Raw genomic sequence first — 14,244 nt, forward strand, 5'->3', positions numbered from 1 at the left:
TGAATCAACTTTGGAAAATATCAAACTGCAATAAGAAGTGGTATAACTTAGTTACAGTGTAGACTTGATTTCTTTAGTAATATTCAACTCGATGTTGAGACATCTTGATTGCAAGAATAGAATAAGCCTGATATATATATATATATATATATATATATATATATATATATATATATATATATATATATATATATATATATATATATATATATATATATATATATATATATGTATCAGTAGGGTCAGTATATTTCAAAACAATATATATATTTCAAAACATAATTGTAAAGGAAAACTGATAACATTGCCTGAGATAAAATTTATTTACTGTTGAATTATCCTAATTTAAGGATATTTTGGGAAAACTGCTCATTTTGCATGTTAAAAACATGCACTTCTTTAAATTTAAACAAAGCTTTTCTGACAAATTACTTGATTGATACTTGATTTTTGCAGAACGGTTTACAGTTCATCTCACATTCAGAAAAGGATATTTTGCTGTTCGAAAGATGCTATAAGCTGCCCATAAAATGTTTTTCGACTGGTTTTATAGCAAGATAATTGTCAAAAATCCTTTTTATACCAGCAGCACAGGGTAATTTTAATGTCCCTCACAAGTAAAAACCCCTTTAATGTTATGTTATACGATTCCGCATAAACTTTATGTTTACAAACGTTTTCAGAGACACGCTGTTTAAATATTATTCGAGAGGTTTTGAATTTCCGCTAGTTTTGGTATTCTAATTTAGAGATTGATTTAAATCGATGTTGTTTATTTGTTTATTTGTAAATGTTAAGTGATTGGCCGTCATTGGCCTTATCACTGATCTTATAAACTAAACTTATGATAACATAAAGCATCACGGTACAATGTAACATCAGCACAAAATAAATAACACAGAGTTTCACAGCAAGAAAAACAGGTTAACTTAGGGAATTCCAGTCAAAAGAGTCATAATGTGCATTAAATCTGATAGCCATCGCAGTTAAAGGTTCATTATCGCTATATGCACGTCTAGTTTGGTCAACTCTTAGTAGCCTAAAGTTTCTTAAAAAACGAGCAGGTACGTGAAAATTAACTCTACCTAAAAGGTCCAGTGAATCTATCTCTCCTAGGATGATTTTTTTCATGAACAAGATTTGCGCCGTTTCGCGACGAGTAGCGAGAGACTCGAGTCCATAAATTAAACACTGAGCATGATAACTAGGTCTCGTTGATACGCTACGCCAGGTTGTGAACCGTAAGATGTTGTATATTAGAAAACAAATACAGTAGAACGTCGATTATCCGGGCAGCTCGGGACCGGACGGTTGCCGGTTAATCGATTTGCACGGATAATGGTCCAAGAAATGTCATTTTCATATAAAAATTATTATATTACTAGTTTTTGATTAGTTTTATGATCAATCCAACTTGAATAAATCGATTAATCGTTATTAAAATATTACTTTAATCAATAACTACAGGTTTAACAACTGTTCATTAACAATAATGAATTTCGAAAATACCCTTAGACACCTCAGAGCTACACAAAAATCTGGTTGCCCACTTGACTATCGCTGCAAATGTTCGCTGTACGTTTAAACAGCTGTCACATTTATGCGCACGGTTAAGCCGCCCGCCGGTTAATCCGCCCCCGGATAATCGACGTTCTACTGTAATTGCAAACAAAAAATGTTATGGCCGAATTACAGCTATTTTTCCCACTATGCAAGTTTGAATGAAATCTTTCCTCGGTACAAGATATATAAAGAAACGAATGAAGCCAATCCTACCTTTCCTACCAACCTTGCAGCAAGCGTGTCACAGCTGTCAAATTTGTGTACGCCAAAATACGCAACTTCATTGTACCGTCCGAGTCATTTTGTTGTTTCAATAAAATATTCACCAAATAGCATCATGTCGGACAAGGAGAACAAGGATAAACCTAAGCTTGATCTCGGTCTTCTGGAAGAAGACGATGAATTCGAGGAGTTTCCCGCCGAAGGTACGTATATAGTTGATTGGTTCTGTTCACAGTAAGCGCGATTTGGGTTGGTTGAGGTCACGATGGACTTCCGGAAGATTTATCATTGATTGCCTTCGGAACTCGTTCTTTCTCATCGACAGACTGGGCCGGTAACAAGGAGGACGAAGAAGAACTGAGCGTATGGGAGGACAACTGGGACGACGATAATGTTGAGGACGATTTCAACCAGCAACTACGAGCCCAACTCGAAAAGCATAAGTGATCACTGTTCGGTCGTCTGTCTCGATAACGCAGAAAATCAATAAATGTTAAATTAAATCTCCAATTTGCGTTGCAGTTTATTGTGAAGTAGATGCTTCCTCGCTGTCTGCGTCCTCGTCAGTACGAACCATCGTGAGGGTGTACCGGTGCAGCTCGAAGTCTCCTATTTTCTCTCCATCCTCAGTGTAATGATACGTCTCGAGGCAATTTTCACAAATGTAGGCAGGATCGAAGATGTGTCGAGTGCTGTTCTGTACAATATATTGCGCCTGACAGTGGCCACAGATGTTGCAAGGGACATCTCGAGAAAATCCGTAAGAGTTCAGCCACGGATATCGGGATCGCGTCAGAATGTCTGTCGCCGCCAACAATCGACAATCGCTTATCACGAACAGATGCTCGCAATTTCCTTGGTGCTGATACATCTGAAATAATAAAACGTCATCGTCAGTGTCTGGTAAGCAATGAAGCAACCAAGTGGAGCTTACCTGTGGATATCCCAAGCGAAATTTCAAATCTCCAAAGCGTGTATCTTCCATTCGTGCCGTCTTCAGCTCTCCGATCAAAGATTGTCGATCGGCCCACTTCCGGATCACCCCCGAGTAGTCATGATTTGCATCATCCCGGAAATCATTGTAGAACGTGTCGTGGACGAAAAAGAATCCCGATTTCGGTGGCTTCTCGGTCGGTTCCGCTGTTCTATCCCCGCTTATCTCATAGAACGGCCCCGCATCGCAGTGGCAAAATATCTTGTCCTTCAGTTCTGTCAAATACTGTGAACTAAGCACGTAATACTCTTGACTAAACTTTGGGTGGCCCAATCGTCGTCCTGCTTTGTATTTGAAGGGCTCGTAGAACCGTACAACCAGCACCATTTCGCGGAACGGTGTCAAATCCTTGCGCGTTTCCAAGTCCTGCTTTCGCTCCATGTATTTGTGCCGGTTGTATCGCAGCTTCACGTCTATATTGCGCTGATCTTTCACACTTTTGCGAGCGGTTACCCTTTGCACACAATTGAAGCGGGCGGCTTTAGCCGGCGTTTCCGCAGGTTTCGGCCTCGAGCATACCTTGTGCGGGAGAAACGTTCTCACGGGTACATCTTTCGAGCTGGACAGTTGGCCCACGTCCACCGATTCCAGCAGCTTATCGAACTCTGCAATATTGCCGTCCAGACCCATCGCTTCCATTATATCGTGATCGGACTCAACTATCCTGTCCAGACGTTCAGGATGCAGTTCGTTCTGGAATTCAGCCAACGCATCCCATACGGATATCACTTTCTCCGTTCTTGGACAATATATATTTTCCATCTTGCTTCACTATTGTTTGCGGAAGGATTGCGGAAGCCTCGCCAACAGATTCACTTTTCCGGGTCGATTGTTCTGCAAAGAAGCTGGCAGGCAGCAAAAAAAGTTGTCAAAATAGTTGAAATGTCGGTTTGTTTACATCTGCATCGAACTTTGCTATTTCCAGGGGTTGTCAACCCTTCAACAAGAAGTCGAAAGTTGTAAAAACGATTCTTTTTTTGAATAATAAACATGTTTTGTAATACAACATAATGTGCGAAATAAACGACAAAAAATTGAACACATCACGATTATGTTTTGTTTACTCCACAAACCTTTCCCGACAAAAAAGCCTAAAACCAATAAGAAAAAGTCTTTCTCAAAACATTGAAGGTGTATTAAAACTAATCTTTAATTGTCAAGAATTAACATAATGATTGAAAATCATAATCTATTCGCGAGGAAATGTAAAATACAAATCAACAAAATATTATAACTAATTTCACCCGTTATTTTGAACATGAAAAACAGCTGTCCTACACACCGTTGCCTTGAATCGCTCACTGAATTGCAGTAGCTTTTGCACCGGGCCAAAATTACGTAAACTGTCAACCAAAACCTTCAACAAACAGGAAAAAGTCCCAAAGCAGAATGAATACGATGATTTCGTAAATAAATCATCGGAATCGCAATAATACTACATGGATTCGAGGTGTTCGTGAAGTTTCCCCTTTTTTCCTTTAACCAGTAGTTCTAGTGAGCGCAGTACTTTCGCGTGCCCGGTGGTGTGTGTTCTGCTGGCAGTCGAATCTGTGAATCGTCGTAGTGGCGCAACCGTGCTGGGCGCTGAATGGCACAATAGCTGAAGGAAAAAGTGTTGGCTAATAACGCTCGATATTAGCGGGTTACTTACTGCTGGTGTCCGTACGTTTAGGTGCTATTTTTGTTCGCTACGCCAAAGCAAACGGGTCAGTTGGTTCCTCCAAAGCCATACGTGCAGCGATGAACGGACGCATGGCTTACTGAATTTCACTAACATTGCACAGATTTTACTTTGGTTGGTTGTTTTTTTTTATTCTGTTTACTTGCAAACATCAGTTGTTTTGAGCTTTCGCGTTGTCAAGCCAGTGTTGATGATGTTTATTTTCCCCCCAATATAAACACACACGCTGCACCAGACACAGATCACACGCACTCGTTCTTGAAGCAGCTGATTGACCCAAGCAGCAGCTCGTTCCCGTGCTACCCAAATTGTGTGTGCAATCTTAAACCCTTCATATGCGGTACTATTTCTCTGTTATATTGATTGCAGCAGCTGGCAACCGGTTGGCAACGTACGAACGACAGCATCCGCGAACGAACGCAACTGGCTGCTGGTGAGGAACGCTAGTACGTGCTTATTGGCTTACTAGTATGTCGGGTTCGTCGTCTACGAACAAGCTAGATCATCAACAACAAGAGCAGGAAACTGAACAGCAGCAACAGCAGCAGCAAGAGCAACAACAGCCGCTAGATGAAACACAGCAGCAGGAGCAACAATGTCCCCAGCAGCAACCGAAATGGGTGTGCGAATACTGTACGTACGAGAACTACCCGTTGTCTCTTAAGTGCATCATGTGCAAGGGTCCCAAACCACTGCTTAAGGAGGACATATTTCGGTACGTATCGATGCTAACCCGTGCGCCAAAGCGCGTTCCTCCATGGGAGACCTCCATGAATGATGAACTTTCACTCCCGCTCTCACCTCTCTATTCCATTCTCTTTTCGGTTGGTGTTGTGCGCAGCCTTAGTCCAACGCAGCAGCTCAGTGCGACGAGCCGATCGAACCCAAATCTCGCTAGTGGGGCTGTAAAATCGCCCTCGATCACCGAGCTCGACTCTAATCAGCGATGGCCATGCTCGGCGTGCACCTACCTGAACCTACCCCACACCAGGCGCTGCCTGCAGTGCGATACCGTGCGCAAGGAGGACCAGCAGGATCATCAGCAGCAGCACCACAACCACAACCACCAACAGCAGAAAGTGATAAGCGAGTACGATAGCATTAGCGAACATTTAAACGCGATGAATATTTGCCGAAGTGGTCCCAGCCCCGGAGAGGACGGTATTGTTTCAACTAGCGGCGCAGGTAGTGGCAAGCGCAATCGGAACAATTCGCCCGCTTCGGGCGGCTCGTACGGTTCCAGTTCGCGTCTGGGGACGAACGCAAACGACGGCGAACCGGCGACCGGTAAAGGCTGTGCGAGTGATGCCAAACACTCACCCTCCCCAGTGTCCTCCTCGCCCGTCAGTACGATGAGCCGAGCGGTGGCCAGCTCCCCGGTCAACGCAGGGAAGTGGTTCTGCTCCGTGTGCACGTACGAAAATTGGCCCAAATCGCTCAAGTGTTCGATGTGCTTGCATCCCCGTGATTCCACCACCAGTACGGTGGGCAGTAGAAGCAATCAGGCCGCAGCGAAAGCGTCACCCGAACACGACGAAAACACCATCAATGTGGCTAGCAACATTATGGTGAACAACAAGCGCAACCAGCAGTTCGTGGGCCATGCGGACTCGATCAACAATATGGATGCGTGCAAGCAGGAACGCTACCTGCAGCTGCTGCGCCGGCAGCCGGACTGGGATTGGCTGAACGCTTGCGTGGGTATTGCGGAAAACAATATCGGCGCAGTGGAAGCGTACCTAGAGTGTGGCGGCGATCCGAGCCGAGCCCTCACCTCGGCCGAAGCGTTCCTGATCAGTCGCAACAACTGTGCATTCGATGTGGGCCACACGCTGATTCATCTCGCTATACGGTTCCATCGGGATGAAATGTTACCGCTGCTGTTGGCGCAAATTTCCGGCTCGGGACCCGGTATCAAGCGGGTGCCGGCCTACGTAGCGCCCGATCTGGCCAGCGACATACGCCGCCACTTTGCCCAGTCCCTACGAATACGGAAGGCTTCGTTCAACTGCCAGTTTGTGAACGAGCATGCGACGTTTTCGCTGCCGGCCGACATCGAGGAGTTGCCGCTGGTGCTTCAGGAGCAGCTGTACGAGGAGCTGCTAGACAAGGATGCGCAGAAGCAGCTGGAAATGCCACCGCCCGCCTTGAACTGGTCGCTCGAAATCACCGACCGGTTGGGTTCGCGGCTGATGGTGCTGTGGAATCGCAGTGCCGGCGACTGCTTGCTCGATTCCGTCATGCAGGCCACCTGGGGTGTGTTCGATCGCGATAACACTCTCCGGCGGGCGCTAGCCGATAGTTTGCATCAATGCAGTCACATGTAAGCTGCGGAAATAGCTCCTCTTGCATCGCACTAACACCAAACCAATGTAATTGCAGATTTTATCCGCGCTGGAAGGAGAATGAACTGTTCCAGGCGGCATTGCTCCAGTACACCGTGGCCGAGATGCAACTGGAGAAGGATTGGAACACGCTGCTGTCGCTCGCTAGTCACCCGGGCTCGTCGCTAGAGCAGCTGCACATTTTCGCCCTGGCACACATCATGCGCCGACCGATCGTCGTGTACGGTGTCAAGTACGTTAAGAGCTTCCGCGGAGAGGACATTGGATTCGCCCGCTTCGAGGGTGTCTATCTGCCGCTGCTGTGGGAGCAAAGCTTCTGCATCACTTCACCGATCGCACTCGGCTATACGCGCGGTCATTTTAGTGCACTGGTTCCGACCGAACCGTACTCGCGAATCGATGCAACGCGAGACGACCGGGAAGACATTACCTTTCTGCCTCTGATGGACTGTGAGATGAAGCTACTGCCAATTCACTTTTTAACAAAAAATGAGGTAACATCAGAGACCTGCTTGACTTTAACAGAGGCGTGTGCGCTTACTAAAATGTGCAATTTCCATTTCCATTTTTTTACAGATTGGTCGCGAGGAGATGTTACTCCGCCAGTGGCTGGAGGTGTGCGAAACGGAGGGCGGACTGCTCGTCGCTCAGCAGAAGCTTCACAAACGTCCACTATTAGTCGCTCAACTGCTTGAGGAATGGCTTAACCACTATCGTAGAATAGCGTACGTATGATCTTTGCTTTCAGTCCAAATGAAACAGCATCCTTTAAACATATATCTTTCGTCGTGTGTTCCCGTTGCAGGATCTCGAGGCTGTTTTAAATTAGAAATCGTTTACATGTGCTACTGTAGTACATTATTTCGGTACATTGCCCGTATGTCCGGCTAGCGTAACGGATGAGTGCAGGCTTTAAAATGTAAAACAACAACAACAGCAGCAACAAAAAACGCTTACGAGCTAATCTTTCCCTAGTCCTGTTGCACGGGTCATTTTGGAACTGCTTATATCAGTGATTCATCTACCATGGTGAGTTAGTTGTTGTAGTTTTGGGTTTGATTACTTCCCCCGATTGCTTCCGATGCTCTAAGCGGGCGCAGTACGCAGAACACGAATGCGTGCATTTGCCCGCGCGGCGGCAAATATTACTTTCGAGCTCCTTTCGGTGCATGGTTTTGTTTGGTTTGGTACAAAGTGACGCAACACGGAGGCAGAATGTGTTCGATTGTCACTCGTGAAAAATTAACGCTGTGAAAACAAAACAAACGCAAATCTATTCGTAAATCGTTCCGTTGCGAACGCTGAAAATATCATGTTACGACAAAAATATCCAGCACGTAAATAGCTGGCAAGGTTACTACTCTATTCTTATCCAAATCGTATAAAGAGAGTATATTTTTGTATCCCCTTTTTGCTCCCCAGCAATAGTAAATTCATTCCTATTGCATGTTGGCGTGATGGGTCTTTTAATCTTGACCAGTGTTTAACGTCCCGTTTTAACATGTTTGTTCAAGCTACTAAAGTATCAAGTAATCCCTTCATGTAATCGGTTTGGTGGTGCAGATGAAGCATCCTTTCATCTTACTTTTGTGGCACAACATAAGCCCATTATTTGCAACTGGTATGAATTTTTAACTAAGTTACCGGTTTGAAATCTAAATGAACTACGTTTTGTAGATGGCATGTTCCAACGGAGCAATGCATATAAAAGTCCTCCCTGCACATTCTGCATTAAAGTCAATTTTCCAGTTAAGAAAGAAATCGTGTGCGTGTATGCCAACGAAAAGAAGATGAGTTTTTTTTTTGCATCTAATCATACAATGTCGTTTCCCTTTACGGTGCGTTTGGGAGAGAGGAAATATAAAAAAGAACTGTAAGTTTCCGTGCGTGCATGTTCAATACATTATAATAACAGTAGATAAGCTAATGGAGAACGTTAAGAAGCCGAACAATAATATAATGGATTCATTATTCTAACGAAATCATAAAGCGAACGGCAGTGTAACGGTGAAGTATAACGTAGCCCATGGTATAGTTTCGCTTAGCACAGTGAGTTATTACAATTTCGAGCGGCTATAAACGTGTAAGGATGGCAGAATAGATCTAATCTATTTGAGGCGACAGTTTTCTTTCGTACTACCTATTAATGCCTATTGATACCACAAACACACATACACACACAGATTGTTGAATATTGTTAAGTTTCAAAGTGAAGTTCGTTTGCTTTCTTGGGTTCAAAACTGGTAGAATGTGTATATAGTTACGTTTTCAGCTAAACACGCAACACCTGTATGAAGCATATATTTTAAAATAAATTATTGTTTGCTCACAATGTAAACCACAATGTCTGTTTTGTTGCGCAACCTATAAGAATGTATGACGTTAAGAAACGTTTTGAAAGAAATTATGATTGTTGTTTGAATCGACAAACAACAAATAATCAGTGAACACTATTCAGTTTAATCTGGCATTAAAAATATTTCACTAATGTGTATTTAATTATTTTCAGCTATTATAAGTCCCTCCCATTGAAGTAATCCTTACACGACTATGAACAACAAAACGATGATCTTGTAAATTTGTTCAATTGATAGGACTGAATAAGTTGAGCTATCTATATTGTGAGTGATATTATAGATTAGCACCATGTCCGCTGGAAAGCCTGGATATAGAAGAAATTGTATCCATTTTATGTAGACGATAAAAAGACTATTCAGTGTTTCCAATTCTGTTTAATGTCATCAATTCTATATATCTGTGATGTTTAATCCTCATAGTAATTGCTAACAATACTTATCTACTAGCTGGACACTGCAGTAACAGCAATCTTCAAATCACTTATTGAAGTAAGGAATAGGCAATAGGAAACATTAACCGTAAAGCCAGCAGCAACCACAGAACCGAACCGCAGAACAACAAGAAATGTGCGTTTACTTTTTCGTTTTGTGTGTTTTTATTATTGAAATAGCTCTAAACCAGTTCTCGTCCAGATTTCATCGTGCCAAATATTTGTAGCAAATCTGCTAAAATCTCAGATCCACGGTTACTCTCAGATACCGCAAATCCCGTCCGTCTGTCTGGCCTTGCGCCATTCATGATCGAGCGACCTTGACCAACAAATTCACCCATTAAACGGATCGCCCCCGCATTAAGAGCAAACTTGGCCGAAACCCGTTATAGGTAACATTACTATTAAGGAAAGTGGTTCCCGTCTTTTGAATCGGCAAGTGGACAAAGCAAGTTATTGTGGCGTTTCGTTTGAAACGGTACTTTATTTTAACTCAGTGAAAGACGTACAATAAACTACGAAAAAAAGGGATTCGATTTATCACATGTTGTAGGCAACCAGGGAACCTAACACACTAGAACGCTTAAAGATGTAACGATACAGTGATCAAATCTTTATCGGAAATAGGGTCGAATTCCTCCATAGCCACCATATCCACCGTATCCTCCATATCCACCGTATCCGCCGTACCCGCCGTAACCACCGTATCCACCGTATCCACCGTTGTATCCTCCATAGCTGCCATATTTACCAGGATATCCTGTGTTGTTTTTTACCACAAAAGTTATTATATTTGAGGTTGAGCGTACCTTATGTCTAATGCATTCTGCTTACCGTAACCATAGCCGTACGGCTGATATCCACCTCCATATCCTCCGTATCCTCCATACCCATTGTAACCGCCATAACCTCCATAACCGCCATTATACCCTGGGAGTGTTAAGTAAACAATACAGAATTTAATATTAACATTAGTTAACTCGATTCATTCGATTGGTGGATTGATTTGTTTCTATTTTACTAAGTCGATCCATTTCAGTGTTTCGTTGGATCGGGTGGAATTATAGCAGAGAACGAACACACATACAGGCGGTCCCCAAGATACACGGTTAATAGGGACAGAAAACGGCCGCAAAATATCGCGTATCTCGAATTTCCGCGTAAGTCGAATGTCGTGATTTCCAGCCAAAATATCACTAATTTAGTGTAATTTTGCAAGTAAGGGGTGATGTTAGCCAGTTAATTAATTATTTGATATGATTCTGAGTATTTTCCTATGGGAACAAAAATCCCTTAAAACAAGTTCTGCAAATTCGTATGCGTTAAATGACACACTAGGTTTCATGAAAGGTTCACAATAGAACACACAAGACAGATCAAACAACAACCATCCCGTAAATAAATATGCCACCGTGGGAAATCGCTTTCCTACCGAATTCATCAAAATACACACAATCGACGGAGATACGAATTCACCACGGTGAATCAATCAATATTACCTGTTCCACCCAGCAGTCCGTATCCGAAGGTGGCGGCCGCGCCGGACACAATCGCAACCAAAACGAGTAACACAACCTGTAAGCAAAGCAATCAATCGAAATGAATAGCAAACAGTACCAAATGGTCAGTTTAATAATTTCAATAATGGTTGACTTAAAGCGCCATGTATGGCCCATTGTTGTTTGTTATACCCGTAACGGTCGTTTTCTATAGTTAAAACCAAATTTAAAATTTTAAACCGTCCAGGTTGAAATGCAGAAACTGATGATGTGTTTCAGTGTTTTTTTTTATTTTTGTTAAAATACAATTTGAGTTTCTTAATCTTGTGCAAAGAGTTTTTTCGGTGTACTTATTGACTTACTGACACCACATACTACACTACTTGTAATTTAAACAAAATTTATCTTGTTGGACTGACGAAAATCCACGGTGTTAATTTCTGTATCTCTGGTTTAGTTATTTTTTTATCATTCTGAGAAAAGTTTACTGATAACAAAAAATAAAAATTTGCAAAAAGATATTTTAACCAATTGCATTACATAGAACAATGCTTTTTCGTTACATCACGCACAAACAATACTACACATTCACTACACCTAGCAACACTTACAGAAGCTCGTAGCATTTTGTACGTTTCTCTTTGTCCTTTTGCACACTTAACACTGTTTCAGTTCAGGGAGTTTAGTACAAGTATGGGCACTAGTGCCGACACGCACAACGGTTCGACGATTCTACTTGCGATCGCAGTAGTAGCTCGATCTCGACTACGCACCCGTTGCTGGGATGCTTTCGCTTTTTATACACACCACCCATCGCAAATCTCCCATCATTGTGTCTCGTGCAGAGAACGCGTTTAACACTAGAAGCTGGGAGAGATGTAAAGCGCGGTTGGCGCATGATCTGGCCATCGTAGTGGTGTGGCGTGGCGCGAAAAGCAAAAATTCACACATGGATAGGGACTAGGTTACATTTGGGAGCATGTCACTGTTCTCCCAAGACGCAACAAGCGCTTAAACACACACAGACACACACACACTTCCGTCCTCCTAAACCGTGGTCATCCCCTTCAGACATCAGTAACTTATGCGTGTAAGGTTCGGTATCATTTGCCTTCATAGACTACACCACCTTCTTTCCTTTTCTCATTGCGGAGTGCATTTGAATGGTGCCAATTCAAAGCATTCAACACGTGCGGACACTCAAACACCAACTGCGTTGCGTATACGCAACAGGTAGCCGATGCTTCCTGCAGCTATGAATCATGCGTTGAGCATTGTTTACGGCCCATGCTCCACCAGGTGTTTAGTAGTCAGACACAGTTGGTCCACGGTGATGTTACGGTCCAACTATTGGTGGGTCAAACTTTCAGTAAGGCGGAACACAATGATCACAAAAAAACAGGCGACCGACCACGATTGGAACACAAATTTGTGTCCAGGGTCAGTTCGTAACCTTCAACACCAGCACTACTCTTTGGGCATAAACAAGCCGATCTGCTCCGGTGGTCTGTCCCAATGCCCTGCAACGAGTCTTTTTGTAATTGTCAAAAAACAGGTGCAAAGTTTAACACGGCCTCTTAACACCTTCGGTAAGTTTCGGGGAATATTTACTGAAATGACTATGACACTAATTATACACGATGGTTCTGCATGTCTTCGGTAATAAAGATGGCTATTTTGGAGATAAGAGATGAACTCTAATTCAAGGACTTTATGGAAATGTAACCAAACACTTAGGTACGTGCAGAGGCTACGTAAATTACATCCTCCGGGAGATGCTTCTTCATTAGCAGGAGCTTTATTCAATAGAATGTATTGTTAACTTCTGGCTTGTCTAGCTACACTGTCCCACACATTTGTACACTGTCCTCCACATTTGTTAAGCCATAAATCATAGTTGCTACTTTTGCTAAGGAATTGTATGCTTTCACACAAGTGGTTAGAATAAAACACGAACATGTTCAACGATGTATGTTGTTGGTTGTGTGTATTATAGGTTTTATTATTATATTCTTTCAGTTGTTAAACTCTTTATAAAAACTAAACTACGTGCCAGTCTACACCTAACTTAACTGTGTATGGTCTTATTTATATATTTTTAATATTTTTACCCGCAACATGATCTTCACTGCATATAGATGACTGATTATCGAGTGATGAGCACTGAGTATAGCATGTATCATGTAATTCAACCAACAAACATGTGTGCTTTTGTCAATATTCCAATTTTTTTTCTGGAAAGCGATTTGATCGAGATATTGTTCTTATTTCATATTCGAGGCATCAGACAAGTTATGCTTATCCTCCTACAGAAAGTAAAGAAATGGGAACGTACAGAAAGTAAAGAAGTAAAACGTACAAGAAAGAAGATCAGGATTGTTTGGATTAGCTACAGTCATCATGTCACTCGGGTTAACTGCATAGCAGCGCCAGGTATAAATGTCGATAAATTCGATCCTTCAAACCACACGCAGTTTACGATCTTCCGTGCATGATGATACAGTTTTAATATCGTTGTACATATTGCTAATACTTTTAAATAACTATTAGTTTGCCTTCCTCATACAGCTGCTTACCTTTGACCCAATTCATCTCACACCATCGCCACCTATGACGATAGACAATTATTAAAACACCCACGTTTATCAACACCAAACCGGCAAGGTAAGGTAAGCATGGCATCTGTTTCGTGGTATCCAGCGCTTTCGCACATGGTAATGTTCAAAACACGAGACGTCCAGTGTGGAATGCGCGTTCTTCATACGGCCAAGGTCGTGGTGGGTTAATGACATTAAAATTCAAATACCTCACACCCACTGGTATGGTATGGACAAAAGCGCCCAGATACATTATTAGATGTGGTTGTTTGGGGGAGCTTTACTAAACCATACTGCAAAAGGAGTTGAACGCAAAACTTATGTTAGTGTAGCGGTGACACACTATTACCATAAACTGAAAAGCCGTAAGAAATTTTGTTGAGTGGGTAATTTATACAGCTGTGATAGTGAAAATGTTCCTCAAAACTTCACAAAAACTCTAATATTGCATCGAGCGACAAATAGTGCTGGCCACCGGCTGCATCCACAATGCAGAGAAAACAATTACGCTAACGTTGCATTTTCACACGCTTAAATCTTCGCGCACAAGAGTGA

The 14,244-nt window shown here is 42.6% G+C and overlaps 4 protein-coding genes across 7 annotated transcripts; 2 read left to right on the forward strand and 2 right to left on the reverse strand.

Annotated features, from left to right (window-relative positions):
- Positions 1 to 1,795: 1,795 nt before the first annotated feature.
- LOC120951642 (26S proteasome complex subunit SEM1) lies at positions 1,796 to 2,295 on the forward strand. Its single transcript, XM_040370449.2, has 2 exons — positions 1,796 to 1,988; positions 2,111 to 2,295. Exons 1-2 carry the CDS (start codon positions 1,901 to 1,903, stop codon positions 2,230 to 2,232), a joined length of 210 nt encoding a protein of 69 aa, XP_040226383.1. The 5' UTR covers positions 1,796 to 1,900; the 3' UTR covers positions 2,233 to 2,295.
- A 12-nt stretch (positions 2,296 to 2,307) lies between these two features.
- Positions 2,308 to 3,670, reverse strand: LOC120951641 (snRNA-activating protein complex subunit 3). The gene is made up of 2 exons (XM_040370448.2): positions 2,720 to 3,670; positions 2,308 to 2,656 (listed from the first exon to the last, which is right to left on the reverse strand). Exons 1-2 carry the CDS (start codon positions 3,539 to 3,541, stop codon positions 2,309 to 2,311), a joined length of 1,170 nt encoding a protein of 389 aa, XP_040226382.2. The 5' UTR covers positions 3,542 to 3,670; the 3' UTR covers position 2,308.
- Positions 3,671 to 4,109: 439 nt separating this feature from the next.
- Positions 4,110 to 9,143, forward strand: LOC120949193 (ubiquitin thioesterase trabid). 4 transcript variants are annotated; one of them, XM_040366292.2, is made up of 6 exons: positions 4,110 to 4,574; positions 4,830 to 5,175; positions 5,302 to 6,783; positions 6,843 to 7,299; positions 7,382 to 7,530; positions 7,611 to 9,143. In XM_040366292.2, exons 2-6 carry the CDS (start codon positions 4,931 to 4,933, stop codon positions 7,627 to 7,629), a joined length of 2,352 nt encoding a protein of 783 aa, XP_040222226.2. In that variant the 5' UTR covers positions 4,110 to 4,574; positions 4,830 to 4,930; the 3' UTR covers positions 7,630 to 9,143. The 4 variants fall into 4 exon arrangements, with proteins under 4 accessions (XP_040222226.2, XP_040222227.2, XP_040222225.2 ...); XM_040366293.2 differs by having other exon boundaries at positions 4,833 to 5,175; XM_040366291.2 differs by having other exon boundaries at positions 4,110 to 4,485.
- A 561-nt stretch (positions 9,144 to 9,704) lies between these two features.
- Positions 9,705 to 12,269, reverse strand: LOC120961567 (neuropeptide-like protein 31). The gene is made up of 4 exons (XM_040385356.2): positions 11,704 to 12,269; positions 11,093 to 11,168; positions 10,428 to 10,523; positions 9,705 to 10,353 (listed from the first exon to the last, which is right to left on the reverse strand). Exons 1-4 carry the CDS (start codon positions 11,716 to 11,718, stop codon positions 10,208 to 10,210), a joined length of 333 nt encoding a protein of 110 aa, XP_040241290.1. The 5' UTR covers positions 11,719 to 12,269; the 3' UTR covers positions 9,705 to 10,207.
- Positions 12,270 to 14,244: the final 1,975 nt, after the last annotated feature.

This window comes from Anopheles coluzzii, chromosome 2, assembly GCF_943734685.1.
Source record: "Anopheles coluzzii chromosome 2, AcolN3, whole genome shotgun sequence".
In the NCBI taxonomy this organism is placed as follows: Eukaryota; Metazoa; Arthropoda; class Insecta; order Diptera; family Culicidae; genus Anopheles; species Anopheles coluzzii.

What these genes read in the sequence shown, in the direction of transcription:
- LOC120951641 (XM_040370448.2), bottom strand. Translation starts at nt 3,541, where the DNA reads ATGGAAAATATATATTGTCCAAGAACGGAGAAAGTGATATCCGTATGG. An exon ending in TTCGCTTGGGATATCCACAG is followed by an intron (nt 2,657 to 2,719) that starts GTAAGCTCCACT and finishes TTATTATTTCAG; the next exon opens with ATGTATCAGCACCAAGGAAA.
- LOC120961567 (XM_040385356.2), bottom strand. An exon ending in CGGACTGCTGGGTGGAACAG is followed by an intron (nt 10,524 to 11,092) that starts GTAATATTGATT and finishes TAACACTCCCAG; the next exon opens with GGTATAATGGCGGTTATGGA. An exon ending in GCCGTACGGCTATGGTTACG is followed by an intron (nt 10,354 to 10,427) that starts GTAAGCAGAATG and finishes AAAACAACACAG; the next exon opens with GATATCCTGGTAAATATGGC.
- LOC120951642 (XM_040370449.2), top strand. Translation starts at nt 1,901, where the DNA reads ATGTCGGACAAGGAGAACAAGGATAAACCTAAGCTTGATCTCGGTCTT. An exon ending in CGAGGAGTTTCCCGCCGAAG is followed by an intron (nt 1,989 to 2,110) that starts GTACGTATATAG and finishes TCTCATCGACAG; the next exon opens with ACTGGGCCGGTAACAAGGAG.
- LOC120949193 (XM_040366292.2), top strand. Translation starts at nt 4,931, where the DNA reads ATGTCGGGTTCGTCGTCTACGAACAAGCTAGATCATCAACAACAAGAG. An exon ending in CTTAAGGAGGACATATTTCG is followed by an intron (nt 5,176 to 5,301) that starts GTACGTATCGAT and finishes TGTTGTGCGCAG; the next exon opens with CCTTAGTCCAACGCAGCAGC. An exon ending in TTGCATCAATGCAGTCACAT is followed by an intron (nt 6,784 to 6,842) that starts GTAAGCTGCGGA and finishes ATGTAATTGCAG; the next exon opens with ATTTTATCCGCGCTGGAAGG.